Genomic DNA, 19,629 nt, shown 5'->3' with positions numbered 1-19,629 from the left:
ATTTATTTTGAAAGTGTTATTTAAGGCGGAGAAAGATTAAAGTACGGTGGCCCAGAGGTGTCACCGCTAATACAAAAGCCGCAACACAATTACAAAAGCCACAACACAATTACAAAAGCCACAACACAATTACAAAAGCCACAAGGGAAATACAAAAGCCACAACACAAATACAAAGGCCACAACGGAAATAGCCGCAACGGAAATATAAAACTACAACGGAAGTGACGCAACAGTTGGTCGTTCTACATGACGGTAGAAGAAGAAGAAGCTGACCCGGCAAAAAAAACAAAGAAGAAGGAGCTTTGCTTGTGGACTCACAAGCAAATATTGCCCGTTTGATAAGTAAGTAAAACATTTTTTTTAATTATATATGGTACAGGTGTACCGCTATGCTAGAGAGTGGGTTTACTGACAACTTCAAGTTTGTTAACCCTGTGAAGAGAGAAACATTGCAATTTAGATTTGCGAGTCAGTGGTTACCATGGAAACGAGTTGGATAACTTGCTTTGCTTAGCGACAGTATGGTGCATAAAACGGAGAATTTATCACTCAGAAACTCCCGAACTGGAAGTTATAACTCCAACTGTATTATACTTTGGTTAAATTGTTTAAATCATGGGTTCGCGCTGGTCGCGTAGCAGGTAGCGCGACCCATGTATGGAGGCCTTAGTCCTCGACGCGGTCGACCTGGGTTCGACTCCGACCCGCGGTCCTTTGCCGCATGTCTCTTCCCCTCTTCCACCCCTTCCTGTCAGCCTACTGTAACGAGCAGGCTTAAACTGCCGCACATGTTGCTATGACAGCAAGTCCAAGATGACTTTCGAAGGACCAAACGATCCGAGATCATGCCAAATCATCAACAATCAAATCTCCTTTTATTTCACCTGTCTTTCAGGTCAGTAATGGGTAAACTGTCCATCTTTACATGTCTGTTTGATAACCGATTGTAGTGTTGTTTATAATCTAACAATAAAAGTATATATAGAAAGTTTGCCGTTGATCAAGGCAGCTAGCTGAGGTAGGCTACTGTAAACCGTTAGCCAGTAGAATAACGGTTTAACTGGAATAACGGTACTGCAGACGGTTAGCTGCCGTCTCTTGGTTCATTTTCAGGTAACATAGCATGTTGAGCTCCGACACTCTGCTTGTTAGAAGCGGTTATGTTGACAAGTTTAATGACTATGATTTAGCAAATACACACGGGTGAAGATGAATAAGTACACACTGTTTTTAGAAACGGTTATTTTGCCAACTTGAACAAGTAGGAATTAGTCCGCACAAACAGGGTTTACAAAGGGTTTTGTAAATGGTCATTGCTATTTAGTTTAAGTGATTTAAAGTGATTCTTATATCTTGTAGCCTTTGTCAGTAATCAAATGCAGTTTGAATGTTTTAGCCCAGTATTCGCTAGGCAGCTATATGCAGCTACAACTTTAATCACAATGTAGCCATGTTAAAGCACTCTATGAAGCCACAGTGGCCTTGGATAACTGATATGTTGGAAGATGAATGTAGAGCATAGGATATGTGATATTCTGTTATATTGGGAGATTACAATATGGCAATGTTTTGTATGAATTGTTATGTATGCATTGCTATCTACTATTGTATATTTGTGTATTGTGTGCTTTGTGTGTTGTGCACCACACTGGAGCTTGAGCGAGACAGTTGATGCACAGGTGTTTTGTGGTTTATTCTGAATAAATAACTCAGATCCAATTTGGGAGAAAACATGGAAAGCTGCTGTGTCTAAATCTCCTTTTATTTCACCTGTCTTTCAGGATATTTAAATTTGTTATTACAGTCCCATATTTGGGACCTGTAACACAAAGTTAAAGAGCAATTTGTCAATTTCTTTTTCGGTGCTTTTATCAAGATCTAAAGCCTGAGCAGCATAAGTGAGCCTAGAGATGCCCTCAGCCTTACTAAGTAGAATACAACCTCGTAGTGAAAGATCCCTGACCAACCACTGATGAAGTTTCTTTTTAGCTTTTAGAATTAAAGGATCAAAATTTAAGGAGCTACGATTTTTTTTGTTCTTTTGTGATGGTTATGCCTAAATAAACAACCTCGTTTTTAACTGGAATGTCTTCAATTGATGTCTCAGTGCAATTTTTAACTGCCATAATTTCACATTTTTTGAGATTCAAATGCAGACCAGAAGCTTTTGAGAAATTATTTAATACTTGGATCGCTAATGAAACTTGATCCTTGTCCTTTAAGAATAGGGTAGTGTCATCAGCCAGTTGTGTTAGGATAAGCAACAATTAACCCTTTCAGAGGACTGGTTTTAATATAATCTGCCAGAAGCTGAGCTACCAAAAGAAACCGGTAGGGGGAGACAGGACACCGCTGTCTGATTCCTCTGCTGATGTTAAATCTGGGAGAGGAGCCGTTCCTTAATTTAATAGAGCTGTTGTTGTTTTGATAGAGTTTTAATAATCATTATAAAGAGCTTTCCAAATCCAAACTTTTCTAAACTTTGACATATAAAATCATGTTCTACAGTTTCAAAAGCCTTATAGAAGTCTAAAAATAACATAAATCCATTATCAGAAACAAAATCAAGATAATCTAAGATATCAAGAACAAGTCTTATGTTATTTGTGAAATGCCGATTTTTCATAAATCCTGATTGAGTTTTGTCAATGATTGAGTAAAGAATTGATTTTAATCTTTTAGCGATCACCAAGGCTAATATTTTATAGTCTGTATTCAGAAGGAAAATAGGTCGCCAATTATCAATAAATAAAGGGTCTTTGTTGGGTTTTAGTATAAGGTTGGTGAGCCCTGAGTGAGAGTAGCAGGCAGAGAGACTTTTTTAATGCTTTCATTAAATACCTCGAATAAAAAAGGGACGAGGTCGTTAGAAAAGTGTTTATAGAATTCGGCACTTAGACCATCGGTCCCAGGGGATTTGTTGGTTTTGAGATGTCGTTATGGGAATTGTAGATGGAATTCTAAACAAAGATAAGTTCTCATAAGAGTTCTCATCTTTACTAAATGAAGAGACAGCGGTGATGACGTTCCAGCACTTTTATTGAGAAACAGAGCAGAGATCACATAGATGGAAAGTAATCGCACCCCACGGTTCCGCTGCAGTCTCTGTCTGCCCCGTCTCTGCCTGTCTCACTTGTCGGCTCTCCCTAATACTGCACAGTGGCCTTGGCTTGAGACATAACAAAGACAGTCTATCATATCCCTCAGCAGCCGCAGCATTTGGCCTTGCAATCAGCAAACAGTGGATCTTATACCCAGACATCAGGTCTCCAGGCCTCCTCTGTCCGAGAGGTGTGAGGCCATAGTGACTTCAGAATAATAATTCTTATAACAGATGTCCAATAGCATCAAGAATTTCATGAATGGTGATTGGTTCCTCACAGCGTTTCTGGTCGAAGTTAGAAATCGGTTTTACTGTTAAATTATTTAATAAGGAATCAATTGAGGCTTAACAGAGGTTAGAATGGTACAGATATTCATAAAATGAACAACAGTGTTTAGCAATATGATCGGGATCATCAGTTGTTGAGTTGTTCATTTTTAGTCTGCTGATAGAATTATTGACAGGATTATGTTTTTCAAGATTGAAAAAGTAATGGGTATTTTGTTCTCCTTCTTCCAGCCATTTTCTTCTTGATCTAACAAATGCACCTTTACTTTTATTTATGTACATATTGTCTAACTTAATTGGTAATTCAGCTAATTCTTGTTCTAAATCACTTAAAGTAGATGGATTTGATGAGACAGCTCAACATTTCTGGAAATTATATAATTTTCTTCTGCTCTAATAGTTTTGACCCTATTACTACTAAATTTTCTCAAGAATTTTCCAGATTCAGTTAAGACTATAGCGAGCATCTACATGGGCTTTAGACCAATACTGATTGAACAACGTTGATATGTGTAACTCTGTAAGACCCTCCCCTTTGAAGTGAATAAAAAGAGCCTACACAAGGAAGTGACCAGAGTTGTTTACTTGCAGACGTTGGCTGGTGCAACTGGAATTCTGTTTCCTGGCAGAGTTTTGTTGCACTCTTAGACGAAGTCCTGCACACGACTCAACGGACCCGGGGAAGCAAGACGGCTTCAACAAGTCTCAGCTGAATCTTTGCGTAGTTTCAGCAACAATGTCTTCAGTTCAGCATCTGAGAGAGTTTATCAGAGAGCGACTAACTGCTGCTGCTGAAGAAATCTTCTCAGAGGTTGAGAAAACCATCGTCCGCTACGAGGAAGACGCCAGACTGCTGGAAAGCTGCTGGAGACCCCAGATAAAACTCCCCAGAATCGGTATGAAGCTACAAAAAGTGTCTGATAAATCAGTTTGATCAGTTTGTAATCTGAGCTCTCAGCTTTCCAACCACACTTCAGTCTCTGAGGCTCCGTTCACACCTGAAACTAACATCCTCCCAGTTCTCCTCAGCTGCTGCTTTCTAGATTTAAAGATGGAGGAGGAGAAGTTTTCTGCTCCAGGGAACAAAGAAAGCTAGAGAGCCTTTATTATGCATCAGGAAAGTTTGTTCATGATGTTACAGCTTTGGTCCAAATAGTGTTAAATTTATTTCAAGATTATAGACACAAAACCTCATTATGGCAATATGAAAAGTTTGTTTTGAGTCTGTTGGAAATTAATTACAAAAAGACAACTAAGAGAATCCTCTGTAGTATTTATAACCTTTGATTGTTGATCCACTTTTGGCAGCAAAAGTAATGGTGCAGTCCTTTTAGCTGGAAGATCCAAAGTAGGAGCTGGAAGTGGAGTAAACCAGAGTAAACAACGTTCCAGTGCTGTAGATGAACCGGACATGAGAACAGGAAACATTAGCGATTAAAGCACATTGTAGTGGAACATTAGCAGCAGGTTAAGATATAAGACAAGTTGGACTATAAACTAAAACATTAACATTTAAAGGCAGCTCTGAACTACCTTGATTTAAAGGAACTCAGGCTTTCAGCACTTTTACAGTTTTCTGGGAGTTTGTTCCAGATCAGTGGAGCATAGGAACTAAATGCTGCTTCTCCATGTCTGGTTCTGGTTCTGGTTCTGCAGAGCAGGCTGGAGCCAGAAGACCTGAGTGGTCTGGAGGGTTGATGCCCTGATAACAAGTCTGTGATGGATTTAGGTGCTAATTCAGGGATTTATAGACTAACAGAAGGATTTTAAAGTCTATTCTCTGAGATACAGGGAGCCATGGAAGGACTTCAGAACCGGGTCCATGTTCTCTACTTTCTTAGTCTTAGTGAGGACTTCAGAACCGGGTCCATGTTCTCTACGTTCTTAGTCTTAGTGAGGACTTCAGAACCGGGTCCATGTTCTCTACATTCTTAGTCTTAGTGAGGACTTCAGAACCGGGTCCATGTTCTCTACGTTCTTAGTCTTAGTGAGGACTTCAGAACCGGGTCCATGTTCTCTACGTTCTTAGTCTTAGTGGAAGGACTTCAGAACCGGGTCCATGTTCTCTACGTTCTTAGTCTTAGTGGGTCACTTACACGGGTCATCACTATTGCTGAGATTCACGCCGCGGGTCACAACGCAGGCTCCACGCAGCTTCAACAAGAGCATGGCACGCGTTTGGTCGGTAAGTTCCCTTTTCTAATTAATATATTGTAACGGGGAATCCCTCTATGACGTTATAGGAATCCTCTCTCTGACGCATGTGGTACCGTAGTAATGTCACGGGCCAGCCGTTGTAGTGACTTAGGAATACCCTCATGCTTTCGGCAGTATTACAATATATTTTTTATTATTTTTCAGACCTCGCAGGTGTGGACCTGGAAGATATTGTTTTAACACAGTCTGACTATGGTTGTTGTGGCCCAGCTTTGACATCTCCAAAAATCCACAAGGGCTTGGACGAGTAATTTACGCAGGCAAAAATAAATTAATTTTCCAGGTAAAGTCGTTTAGTTTGTGGATTATTTCTCTTTTGCAAGCAAGTAAACAGAAATTGACAAACGTTTCCCTCCGTGCATCTCTTGCGCTGGTAAAAAAAAAACATATGCCCACCCAGATGCATGCTGGTCCTACCGCTGACAGCCTATTAATAAACTTAATCCACCCAAATTGCTCATTACTAACCAGAAGCAAAGAAAACTAAGTGACCAACACAATCTCAAAACAAATATCAAACAATAAAGTAAAATAAATAACCTTAACTAGATTATACACAAAAAATACAAATTTAATTAATAACAAAAAATAATTGGCTCCTACAATGATACTATTTACTTTCACTTTTAATATATGTGGCAGTATGCCCTGCTGGCCCTGAACGCACCATACAAGTGCCTGAATGGTTGTGGTGCTGTTTTTTTTTTTAATTTCACTTAAAGTCAATAACAATATATATAAAATATACAAATAAACAAGTATGCCAAGGGGTATGTCACAATAAACAAATACAGTCAGGAGGAAAGACAAACACATATATGTGCTGGGGAGTGTTATATATATATATACATGTGTATGTATTCTACAAATAAACATATCTTCTACAACATTAAGTTGTCCAGAAGTTTTAGTTGGGAACAGATTGCTATGGTTTTTTTGTGCCTTCTGATGAGAAGACAGTTGAATAGAATGAAAATATTACTTGATTTCTATTAAATAAACATTAAAGTTTGGCTTTTTTATTTATTTATTTATTTTTTTAGAAAATACATTTATGCAAGTGAAATTTGGCCAAGATAACATTTTACTTTGCAGTTGAAAGCCAAATAAAACGTTTTTCCAATAAAGCTAAAAGTTTTTTAAAATATTTGAATCCACATAGTCACAAAAGTGTTGCCAAAAAGTCTTAGAGTATGGACACAACCAGAACAAATGTATAACAGATTCTGGGAGAAGATCACAAGGTGCAGTTCACAGGAATATCAGATTTAAACTTTTTTAGGTAGTCTTTTTCAGGATAAATCCCGTGAATGAGTTTGAATGAGACTTCCTTCACCTTGTTAGTGAGGAGAAAGTGATTAGGTAAAAAAAAGCCAAGTATGTTTCCAGGACACATCGGACACAAAACGGTTCCAATATGATACGACAGCAGGAACAGACGCCACTTCTCTCTGACAGAGGGATCTGATTGACATATCTGGTAGACATATTTTGCCGACAGGAGAGTCCATGAGCGTTAGAGAGAGAGATGGCCTGTGTCTGCAGAACATGCAGATCCCAGATGAAATAGCTCCAAAAACCTTTGCATATTCTCCAGAAGAAGTTGGAAGGTTAAATTTAGAGAGAAACCCCTCATAACTCAATAAAGAGCCATTGTCATTGAACAGTTGGTCAACCAGAATAATGCCATGCCTGAACCACGAATCCAAAAACAAAGATCTTTTCTTGTACAGGATGTCCTTAATGTTTCAAATAAAATAAAAAGTTGCGCTTGTAGATAAGTGACCATGACAAAAAAGCCTGGCGGTGAAAATTAGAGAGTTTCATAGGAAGTTTATATACATCAAAATTACAAACCAGGAAGAAGGTTAAACCCCCAAGTTTTGAAAAATTGTAATACGGAATAGTATTCCATATAGAAGTTTGAGATGCGAAGAACTGGCGAATCCAATTTATTTTGAAAGTGTTATTTAAGGCGGAGAAAGATTAAAGTACGGTGGCCCAGAGGTGTCACCGCTAATACAAAAGCCGCAACACAATTACAAAAGCCACAACACAATTACAAAAGCCACAACACAATTACAAAAGCCACAAGGGAAATACAAAAGCCACAACACAAATACAAAGGCCACAACGGAAATAGCCGCAACGGAAATATAAAACTACAACGGAAGTGACGCAACAGTTGGTCGTTCTACATGACGGTAGAAGAAGAAGAAGCTGACCCGGCAAAAAAAAACAAAGAAGAAGGAGCTTTGCTTGTGGACTCACAAGCAAATATTGCCCGTTTGATAAGTAAGTAAAACATTTTTTTTAATTATATATGGTACAGGTGTACCGCTATGCTAGAGAGTGGGTTTACTGACAACTTCAAGTTTGTTAACCCTGTGAAGAGAGAAACATTGCAATTTAGATTTGCGAGTCAGTGGTTACCATGGAAACGAGTTGGATAACTTGCTTTGCTTAGCGACAGTATGGTGCATAAAACGGAGAATTTATCACTCAGAAACTCCCGAACTGGAAGTTATAACTCCAACTGTATTATACTTTGGTTAAATTGTTTAAATCATGGGGGCGCGCTGGTCGCGTAGCAGGTAGCGCGACCCATGTATGGAGGCCTTAGTCCTCGACGCGGTCGACCTGGGTTCGACTCCGACCCGCGGTCCTTTGCCGCATGTCTCTTCCCCTCTTCCACCCCTTCCTGTCAGCCTACTGTAACGAGCAGGCTTAAACTGCCGCACATGTTGCTATGACAGCAAGTCCAAGATGACTTTCGAAGGACCAAACGATCCGAGATCATGCCAAATCATCAACAATCAAATCTCCTTTTATTTCACCTGTCTTTCAGGTCAGTAATGGGTAAACTGTCCATCTTTACATGTCTGTTTGATAACCGATTGTAGTGTTGTTTATAATCTATCAATAAAAGTATAAATAGAAAGTTTGCCGTTGATCGAGGCAGCTAGCTGAGGTAGGCTACTGTAAACCGTTAGCCAGTAGAATAACGGTTTAACTGGAATAACGGTACTGCAGACGGTTAGCTGCCGTCTCTTGGTTCATTTTCAGGTAACATAGCATGTTGAGCTCCGACACTCTGCTTGTTAGAAGCGGTTATGTTGACAAGTTTAATGACTATGATTTAGCAAATACACACGGGTGAAGATGAATAAGTACACACTGTTTTTAGAAACGGTTATTTTGCCAACTTGAACAAGTAGGAATTAGTCCGCACAAACAGGGTTTACAAAGGGTTTTGTAAATGGTCATTGCTATTTAGTTTAAGTGATTTAAAGTGATTCTTATATCTTGTAGCCTTTGTCAGTAATCAAATGCAGTTTGAATGTTTTAGCCCAGTATTCGCTAGGCAGCTATATGCAGCTACAACTTTAATCACAATGTAGCCATGTTAAAGCACTCTATGAAGCCACAGTGGCCTTGGATAACTGATATGTTGGAAGATGAATGTAGAGCATAGGATATGTGATATTCTGTTATATTGGGAGATTACAATATGGCAATGTTTTGTATGAATTGTTATGTATGCATTGCTATCTACTATTGTATATTTGTGTATTGTGTGCTTTGTGTGTTGTGCACCACACTGGAGCTTGAGCGAGACAGTTGATGCACAGGTGTTTTGTGGTTTATTCTGAATAAATAACTCAGATCCAATTTGGGAGAAAACATGGAAAGCTGCTGTGTCTAAATCTCCTTTTATTTCACCTGTCTTTCAGGATATTTAAATTTGTTATTACAGTCCCATATTTGGGACCTGTAACACAAAGTTAAAGAGCAATTTGTCAATTTCTTTTTCGGTGCTTTTATCAAGATCTAAAGCCTGAGCAGCATAAGTGAGCCTAGAGATGCCCTCAGCCTTACTAAGTAGAATACAACCTCGTAGTGAAAGATCCCTGACCAACCACTGATGAAGTTTCTTTTTAGCTTTTAGAATTAAAGGATCAAAATTTAAGGAGCTACGATTTTTTTTGTTCTTTTGTGATGGTTATGCCTAAATAAACAACCTCGTTTTTAACTGGAATGTCTTCAATTGATGTCTCAGTGCAATCTTTAACTGCCATAATTTCACATTTTTTGAGATTCAAATGCAGACCAGAAGCTTTTGAGAAATTATTTAATACTTGGATCGCTAATGAAACTTGATCCTTGTCCTTTAAGAATAGGGTAGTGTCATCAGCCAGTTGTGTTAGGATAAGCAACAATTAACCCTTTCAGAGGACTGGTTTTAATATAATCTGCCAGAAGCTGAGCTACCAAAAGAAACCGGTAGGGGGAGACAGGACACCGCTGTCTGATTCCTCTGCTGATGTTAAATCTGGGAGAGGAGCCGTTCCTTAATTTAATAGAGCTGTTGTTGTTTTGATAGAGTTTTAATAATCATTATAAAGAGCTTTCCAAATCCAAACTTTTCTAAACTTTGACATATAAAATCATGTTCTACAGTTTCAAAAGCCTTACAGAAGTCTAAAAATAACATAAATCCATTATCAGAAACAAAATCAAGATAATCTAAGATATCAAGAACAAGTCTTATGTTATTTGTGAAATGCCGATTTTTCATAAATCCTGATTGAGTTTTGTCAATGATTGAGTAAAGAATTGATTTTAATCTTTTAGCGATCACCAAGGCTAATATTTTATAGTCTGTATTCAGAAGGAAAATAGGTCGCCAATTATCAATAAGTAAAGGGTCTTTGTTGGGTTTTAGTATAAGGTTGGTGAGCCCTGAGTGAGAGTAGCAGGCAGAGAGACTTTTTTAATGCTTTCATTAAATACCTCTAATAAAAAAGGGACGAGGTCGTTAGAAAAGTGTTTATAGAATTCGGCACTTAGACCATCGGTCCCAGGGGATTTGTTGGTTTTGAGATGTCGTTATGGGAATTGTAGATGGAATTCTAAACAAAGATAAGTTCTCATAAGAGTTCTCATCTTTACTAAATGAAGAGACAGCGGTGATGACGTTCCAGCACTTTTATTGAGGAACAGAGCAGAGATCACATAGATGGAAAGTAATCGCACCCCACGGTTCCGCTGCAGTCTGCGTCTGCCCCGTCTCTGCCTGTCTCACTTGTCGGCTCTCCCTAATACTGCACAGTGGCCTTGGCTTGAGACATAACAAAGACAGACTATCATATCCCTCAGCAGCCGCAGCATTTGGCCTTGCAATCAGCAAACAGTGGATCTTATACACAGACATCAGGTCTCCAGGCCTCCTCTGTCCGAGTGGTGTGAGGCCATAGTGACTTCAGAATAATAATTCTTATAACAGATGTCCAATAGCATCAAGAATTTCATGAATGGTGATTGGTTCCTCACAGCGTTTCTGGTCGAAGTTAGAAATCGGTTTTACTGTTAAATTATTTAATAAGGAATCAATTGAGGCTTAACAGAGGTTAGAATGGTACAGATATTCATAAAATGAACAACAGTGTTTAGCAATATGATCGGGATCATCAGTTGTTGAGTTGTTAATTTTTAGTCTGCTGATAGAATTATTGACAGGATTATGTTTTTCAAGATTGAAAAAGTAATGGGTATTTTGTTCTCCTTCTTCCAGCCATTTTCTTCTTGATCTAACAAATGCACCTTTACTTTTATTTATGTACATATTGTCTAACTTAATTGGTAATTCAGCTAATTCTTGTTCTAAATCACTTAAAGTAGATGGATTTGGATGAGACAGCTCAACATTTCTGGAAATTATATAATTTTCTTCTGCTCTAATAGTTTTGACCCTATTACTACTAAATTTTCTCAAGAATTTTCCAGATTCAGTTAAGACTATAGCGAGCATCTACATGGGCTTTAGACCAATACTGATTGAACAACGTTGATATGTGTAACTCTGTAAGACCCTCCCCTTTGAAGTGAATAAAAAGAGCCTACACAAGGAAGTGACCAGAGTTGTTTACTTGCAGACGTTGGCTGGTGCAACTGGAATTCTGTTTCCTGGCGGAGTTTTGTTGCACTCTTAGACGAAGTCCTGCACACGACTCAACGGACCCGGGGAAGCAAGACGGCTTCAACAAGTCTCAGCTGAATCTTTGCGTAGTTTCAGCAACAATGTCTTCAGTTCAGCATCTGAGAGAGTTTATCAGAGAGCGACTAACTGCTGCTGCTGAAGAAATCTTCTCAGAGGTTGAGAAAACCATCGTCCGCTACGAGGAAGACGCCAGACTGCTGGAAAGCTACTGGAGACCCCAGATAAAACTCACCAGAATCGGTATGAAGCTACAAAAAGTGTCTGATAAATCAGTTTGATCAGTTTCTAATCTGAGCTCTCAGCTTTCCAACCACACTTCAGTCTCTGAGGCTCCGTTCACACCTGAAACTAACATCCTCCCAGTTCTCCTCAGCTGCTGCTTTCTGGTTTAAAGATGGAGGAGGAGAAGTTTTCTGCTCCAGGGAACAAAGAAAGCTAGAGAGCCTTTATTCTGCATCAGGAAAGTTTGTTCATGATGTTACAGCTTTGGTCCAAATAGTGTTAAATTTATTTCAAGATTATAGACACAAAACCTCATTATGACAATATGAAAAGTTTGTTTTGAGTCTGTTGGAAATTAATTACAAAAAGACAACTAAGAGAATCCTCTGTAGTATTTATAACCTTTGATTGTTGATCCACTTTTGGCAGCAAAAGTAATGGTGCAGTCCTTTTAGCTGGAAGATCCAAAGTAGGAGCTGGAAGTGGAGTAAACCAGAGTAAACAACGTTCCAGTGCTGTAGATGAACCGGACATGAGAACAGGAAACATTAGCGATTAAAGCACATTGTAGTGGAACATTAGCAGCAGGTTAAGATATAAGACAAGTTGGACTATAAACTAAAACATTAACATTTAAAGGCAGCTCTGAACTACCTTGATTTAAAGGAACTCAGGCTTTCAGCACTTTTACAGTTTTCTGGGAGTTTGTTCCAGATCAGTGGAGCATAGGAACTAAATGCTGCTTCTCCATGTCTGGTTCTGGTTCTGGTTCTGCAGAGCAGGCTGGAGCCAGAAGACCTGAGTGGTCTGGAGGGTTGATGCCCTGATAACAAGTCTGTGATGGATTTAGGTGCTAATTCAGGGATTTATAGACTAACAGAAGGATTTTAAAGTCTATTCTCTGAGATACAGGGAGCCATGGAAGGACTTCAGAACCGGGTCCATGTTCTCTACTTTCTTAGTCTTAGTGAGGACTTCAGAACCGGGTCCATGTTCTCTACGTTCTTAGTCTTAGTGAGGACTTCAGAACCGGGTCCATGTTCTCTACATTCTTAGTCTTAGTGAGGACTTCAGAACCGGGTCCATGTTCTCTACGTTCTTAGTCTTAGTGAGGACTTCAGAACCGGGTCCATGTTCTCTACGTTCTTAGTCTTAGTGGAAGGACTTCAGAACCGGGTCCATGTTCTCTACGTTCTTAGTCTTAGTGGGGACTTCAGAACCGGGTCCATGTTCTCTGCGTTCTTAGTCTTAGTGGAAGGACTTCAGAACCGGGTCCATGTTCTCTACGTTCTTAGTCTTAGTGGAAGGACTTCAGAACCGGGTCCATGTTCTCTACGTTCTTAGTCTTAGTGGGGACTTCAGAACCGGGTCCATGTTCTCTACGTTCTTAGTCTTAGTGGAAGGACTTCAGAACCGGGTCCATGTTCTCTACGTTCTTAGTCTTAGTGGGGACTTCAGAACCGGGTCCATGTTCTCTGCGTTCTTAGTCTTAGTGGAAGGACTTCAGAACCGGGTCCATGTTCTCTACGTTCTTAGTCTTAGTGGAAGGACTTCAGAACCGGGTCCATGTTCTCTACGTTCTTAGTCTTAGTGGGGACTTCAGAACCGGGTCCATGTTCTCTACGTTCTTAGTCTTAGTGGAAGGACTTCAGAACCGGGTCCATGTTCTCTACGTTCTTAGTCTTAGTGGGGACTTCAGAACCGGGTCCATGTTCTCTGCGTTCTTAGTCTTAGTGGAAGGACTTCAGAACCGGGTCCATGTTCTCTACGTTCTTAGTCTTAGTGAGGACTTCAGAACCGGGTCCATGTTCTCTACTTTCTTAGTCTTAGTGGAAGGACTTCAGAACCGGGTCCATGTTCTCTACGTTCTTAGTCTTAGTGAGGACTTCAGAACCGGGTCCATGTTCTCTGCGTTCTTAGTCTTAGTGAGGACTTCAGAACCGGGTCCATGTTCTCTACTTTCTTAGTCTTAGTGGAAGGACTTCAGAACCGGGTCCATGTTCTCTACGTTCTTAGTCTTAGTGAGGACTTCAGAACCGGGTCCATGTTCTCTACGTTCTTAGTCTTAGTGAGGACGCGGGCAGCAGGTTCTGGATCAGCTGCAGCGTTCTGATCCACTTTTTAGGCAGACCTGTGAAAACACCGTTGCAGTGATCAGTTCTACTAAAGATAAACATGGATTAGTTTTTCCAGATCATGCTGAGACATCAGTCCTTGAATCCTAGAAATGTTCTCCAGGTTCTAGATAGTCCACTTTGTAACTGACGTGGCACCACCTGTCAATCATTCTTAGAGGCTCTTCAGTAACTGACCAATCAGAAAACGCGATTCGTCCCAAAGTGAGTCGCCCCTTACCTGCAGAAGTTGCTTCGTCTTTCTCTCTGACAAGATCCCAGGATGTTACATTACACACACATTGTGGTCAGAGTAATTTTTTTTTAAAACAAAACAGCAGTAACATTTATAAAAATTGTTAGGATGGAAAGTACAATTCAAACACATTATCCCAAAGTTGATAGGCTGTTTATTCCTTTCCCCAAACCCTAAAGAAGTAGTAAAATGTAAAAGATGGATATGTGGCACTAGAAGTGCTCATGGGCTGCCAACAAGAGGAAACTAGCAAGAAACGTTCACACATATTTAAGTTATGTGAGCGAGTCACAATAATTAGCATGTGGGACAAAAAATAGATAAAATGATCCCCTCAAAACTAGGAAGCCGATAAAAGATTGTTTAGCAGTGTCCTACAGTCATCATGGCATTAGTAGGTTAATTCAGAAATTGGATGGAGTTGTATGTGTCCTACAGAATGGAACCTAGTTCAGCGAGCCCTGATATCTGCAGTTTGGATGTCTTATGTTGAAAAAGGAAAAAAGTGAGGTATATTTTACTTACCTCCTCTTTTCTGTTTCTCAATGGGCCCTATGTTGCCACTGCTGGTGGTCGCTGTGGAAAGCCTTTTTTTCCTCTTCCTTCTTCACTCGTCCATCACATCGGGTCACCAATTATGTCGGAGAGGATTGAACTTTAAAATAGACTCAAGAAGCTGAGACAAAGCAGCTCCTAAAAACACCAGATGGATCTTTCATTCCAGACTTAAAGTCACATTTTCATTCAGCAGAATCCCCCCCAAACAGAACTTCACCGCCTCCTTTTAAAGTACATGGGTGTGTATCTCACAACAGACGTTTCCTCTGACTCCTGGAAGTATTGCTTATACAACTGTTCTACTGGGAAAAAACAGGAAATAGCCAAACATTAATCCCCTTTGCTATCATTGATGAAATGCAGGGCCAGGTTTATATCAAACACTAACCCTTGAGCAAGGCCCTTAACCCCCGATTTCTCCCTGGGCAGCTATAGAAGCTAACCACTGCTTCCTAGAGGATGGGTTAAATGCAGAAGACACATTTCATTGAAATGTACAGTTACAATGACCAATACACACACACATCTATTTTCTTAGTTAAATCCAGGTGGCCACTTTCCTTAGTCCAGGCAGTGTTTGTGGGGCCAACAGCTGTGGCACCAGAGTTTATGTTAAAAGTAGTTTTTCTTAATGTACGATGAGTTCCCCACCTGAAAAATCTCTTCAAATTTAAGTTTGATTGTTAAATTTTTTGTGTAACCTTGTAGTAAAGCAATAAAATTTGGATTTATTTTCAACTTTTTGAACATCTTTACCAGGGCTGCCAATTAGTGTGGAGGACACTTTACCCTGCTAACTTCACCTCCTTTGAAAGGAAACATGACAAACTAATTTTAGATAAACTGTGTGACGCCTTCAGTCCAGGATCTCCAGGAACAACCAGGCTGATGCATGAGACAGTCATCAGTTGAATTATATTAATGATCTCTTTCTTTGTCCCCACAGACCTCCAGAAGCCACATGTCTCCATGGAGGAGGAAGCTTCTTCCATCCAACAGCTCTGCAACCAGAGGAGAAGGTCCAGTCATGACCAGGAGGAAGCAGAACCTCAGTGTTCTGAAGAGGAACAGATGGAACCAGAACCTCCTCTGACTGAAGAACAAGGGGAATCAGTACCTCCTCTGATTAAAGAAGAAAAGGTGGAGCCTGAGTCTTCATGGATTAAAGAGGAAAAGGAGGAACTAGAATCTCCACTGATTAAACAAGAACATATTGAGCCTGAGTCTTTATGGGTTAAAGAGGAACAAATGGAGCCAGAACCACAGACTGTAGAGCAAAGGAGCCCAGAACTTCCACTGATTGAGCAAGAAAGGGGTTCTTCAAGGCTTAAATGTAAAAATCAGGATCCTGAACATTTACCAACTAGAAGGGATCAGGAGGATGTCTGCAGTAGTCAGGGGGGAGAGCAGCTTGTCCAGAAGCAGTCTGTTGCTCTAATGGAGACCTTTACCCTTCAGGAACATGAAGGAGAACCAAGAACTGAGCAGCTTTCCTTTCATATCTCTCCTGTAGTTCAGACCAAAGACCAGGAAGGAAGCAGCTCCACTGGGTCAGAGAGTCAGTCTTTCACTGACACTAAGAAAATGTCTTTAAAATGTGATGTTTGTGGAAAGTCTTGGAAAAAGAAGAGTCAATTGAAAAAGCATTACAGAACCCACACAGGAGAGAGGCCTTTTTCTTGCCAGACATGCGGAAAAAGTTTCACTCAGCTGTGTCATTTAAATTTTCACATGAGAAATCACACAGGAGAGAGGCCTTTTTCTTGTCAGACATGCGGAAAAAGTTTCACTCAACTAGCCACTTTAAATGTTCACATGAGAATCCACACAGGTGAGAGGCCTTTTTCTTGTCAGACATGTGAAAAAAGTTTCTCTCACATGTGGTTGTTAAAACTTCACATGAGAATCCACACAGGAGAGAGGCCTTTTTCTTGTCAGACATGTAGGAAAGGTTTCACTGGACTGAGTCAATTAAATGTTCACATGAGAACTCACACAGGTGAGAGGCCTTTTCCTTGCCAGACATGCGGAAAAGGTTTCACTCAGCTGAGTCATTTAAATAGACACATGAGAATCCACACAGGTGAGAGGCCTTTTTCTTGTCAGACATGCGGAAAAAGTTTCACTCAACTAGCCACTTTAAATGTTCACATGAGAATCCACACAGGTGAGAGGCCTTTTTCTTGTCAGACATGTGAAAAAAGTTTCTCTCACATGTGGTTGTTAAAACTTCACATGAGAACCCACACAGGAGAGAGGCCTTTTTCTTGTCAGACATGTAGGAAAGGTTTCACTGGACTGAGTCAATTAAATGTTCACATGAGAACTCACACAGGTGAGAGGCCTTTTCCTTGCCAGACATGCGGAAAAGGTTTCACTCAGCTGAGTCATTTAAATAGACACATGAGAATCCACACAGGTGAGAGGCCTTTTTCTTGTCAGACATGCGGAAAAAGTTTCACTCAACTAGCCACTTTAAATGTTCACATGAGAATCCACACAGGAGAGAGGCCTTTTTCTTGTCAGACATGTGGAAAAAGTTTTACTCGACTGTGTCATTTAAATGTTCACATGAGAATCCACACAGGTGAGAGGCCTTTTTCTTGTCAGACATGCGGAAAAAGTTTCACTCAACTAGCCACTTTAAATGTTCACATGAGAATCCACACAGGAGAGAGGCCTTTTTCTTGTCAGACATGTGGAAAAAGTTTTACTCGACTGTGTCATTTAAATGTTCACATGAGAATCCACACAGGTGAGAGGCCTTTTTCTTGTCAGACATGCGGAAAAAGTTTCGCTCAACTAGCTACTTTAAATGTTCACAAAAAAAACGCACACAGTTGAGAGGCTTTTTTCATGAGGAAATATTTGGACAAAGCTTCGGTCAAGGTGATAGTTTGAATCTTGTCATAAAATAAAAACACAAACGTAAGTAGTCTTTTTTTTTTACTACAAATAGTGTAAATATTAGAATTCTTCTTAGTAGTTTTCCACCAGAGACCCTCTGCTGCCACTTTCTGGATTGGAGTCTCGTCTTTTCTATAAACTTAAAGTCTGCCTTATAGATCTAGTCAGTTTCTTTTAGATTGAGCAATGTTTTACACTCAGTTCTTTCACCTGAGAAATGTTTACACCGGCAAAGGCTGAATAATTAACTGATCTTTTTTTGAGTTAGCTGTTGAGATGTTTTATGTTCTGAGAGTTTATGTTAGCTAACTTGTTTATTGTTTTAATTCCTAATTGTACGTCACTGGTAAGAATTAAAAATAAATCAAAAGATTAATTCTGCAGAGCCGGTCCAAAGTTTTGTTTTTTTTAGCACTTTTTCATCTCTGGTTTTCAGAAGCGACTTCAGCAAAAGCTTTTGAATCCTTGTTATTCTTTTATAGCCTTCAGATTTTTGTATCTGTTCTTTTAAATCTTGATGTTTGTCCTTTTTTGATCACATTTTATTTACTCAAAAACCTTGTCTCTTGGAGGTTTCCCTTTGGTAAGTGTTTTTTGATTCTAAAATAGGGTTTTTGGTTATTTCCAAGGGTCTTGTATATTGAGGAGCCGTGTAGGTTTTATATTTTAGTTTTTTTAATATTGTTTTATTTTTAAATTCTGTACACTCTAGTAAGTTTGATTGACATTTATTCTCAGCTAGCGTGTGTAAAATATCTAGAGTAGGATGTGAGGGTGTCAGTTCTGTTGAGGCCTTTCAGATTTATCCAATTAACTGTTGGCTTCAAAAATTAAATTTCTTTACAAGGACTAGCCTTGGGTCAAACAGGGTCTGGTACAGCAGGTTGATCCAACTGCTTCTATTTATTTTCAATAGATGTCAAATACATATTTTTATTGATACTTGTTTTTGCATCCATGTTTACATTTTCTATTGAGTCCTTTTTCTTTTCTGTTTTTCTTTCTTTTTTTACAATTAACAATTAAATAACTTAAAGTGATATAAATGAATGAATGATGATGGAAGAATTTATTTAATATGTTTTGTGACAGTTTGTATTCATAAGGTTTGAGAAAAGATTGAAGTATTTTATGTATTGTTTATTAATTTATTTTATATTAATACATAACTTCACTGTATTCGTTGAGAATATTCGCTACAGTCACGTGCTATGATTTCGGTGACCCTAAGAAAAATAAAGATCCACTTAAATGCAAATCATTTTGTCCAGTGAGTCTATTCGGATGTCATTATAGGATATTGACCAAAGTACTAGCAGCAAGGATTGAGCCTGTTATAAGTAATATAATGCATCCTGACCAGACAGGATTTGTTACTGGTTAACAACTTCCCAGTAATCTCCGTCGCCTTTTTAATTTCATATACACTGCTGATGATAACATTGATCAAGACATTGTAATATCCCTAGATGCCCACAAAGCCTTTCATAGAATAGAGTATCTTAATTTGTTTATCACCCTTGAGAGATTGGGATTTGGTCCTAAATTTAATTTGTGGATTGAGTTAATATATGTGAATTCCCAAGATATGGTAAGAACGAATAATATAATATCTGACCCATTCCCTCTGTTTCAGAGGAACAACACAAGGGGTGTCCTCTGTCAGCCCTGCTCTTTATGTGGCAATCAAGCCTCTTCCATTAATGTTGAGGAATGCTGCTGAACTGGGGGGAATACGCAGGAAGATGCAAAATCATAAACTGTGCTGTACGCTGACGACCTCCTCCTTTTTCTGTCACATCCTGCCACAAGCATTTCGGTGGTTCTCCTTATTATTGAAAACTTCAGGAGGGTTTTGGGTTATAAAATTAATCTAGAAAAAAGTGTTTTTCCCAATTAATGAACAGTCGAGGTCTATCCTTTTACTACAAAGAACGACAAATTCACATATTTAGGTGTTA

General features: G+C 39.3%; 1 protein-coding gene across 9 annotated transcripts in view; it reads left to right on the top strand.

The window, feature by feature from the left end:
* The window catches only part of LOC118558943 (oocyte zinc finger protein XlCOF6-like), a 97,456-nt gene extending 78,530 nt beyond the window's left edge, over nucleotides 1-18,926 (top strand). For 3 of the 9 annotated variants that reach the window (XM_036129538.1, XM_036129550.1, XM_036129539.1), the window contains one exon: nucleotides 15,708-18,926. In XM_036129538.1, the coding sequence (XP_035985431.1) occupies nucleotides 15,708-17,605 (1,898 nt within the window). In that variant the 3' untranslated portion in view covers nucleotides 17,606-18,926. Of the gene's footprint in view, nucleotides 1-4,031; nucleotides 4,290-7,721; nucleotides 8,459-11,546; nucleotides 11,852-15,707 lie in introns of those variants that run through there. The other 6 variants (XM_036129549.1, XM_036129545.1, XM_036129540.1 and 3 more) reach the window with 6 other exon arrangements.
* Nucleotides 18,927-19,629: the final 703 nt, after the last annotated feature.

Source organism: Fundulus heteroclitus, unplaced genomic scaffold, assembly GCF_011125445.2.
Source record: "Fundulus heteroclitus isolate FHET01 unplaced genomic scaffold, MU-UCD_Fhet_4.1 scaffold_185, whole genome shotgun sequence".
NCBI classification, from domain to species: Eukaryota; Metazoa; Chordata; class Actinopteri; order Cyprinodontiformes; family Fundulidae; genus Fundulus; species Fundulus heteroclitus.
This window is presented reverse-complemented; position numbering and strand designations above follow the sequence as displayed.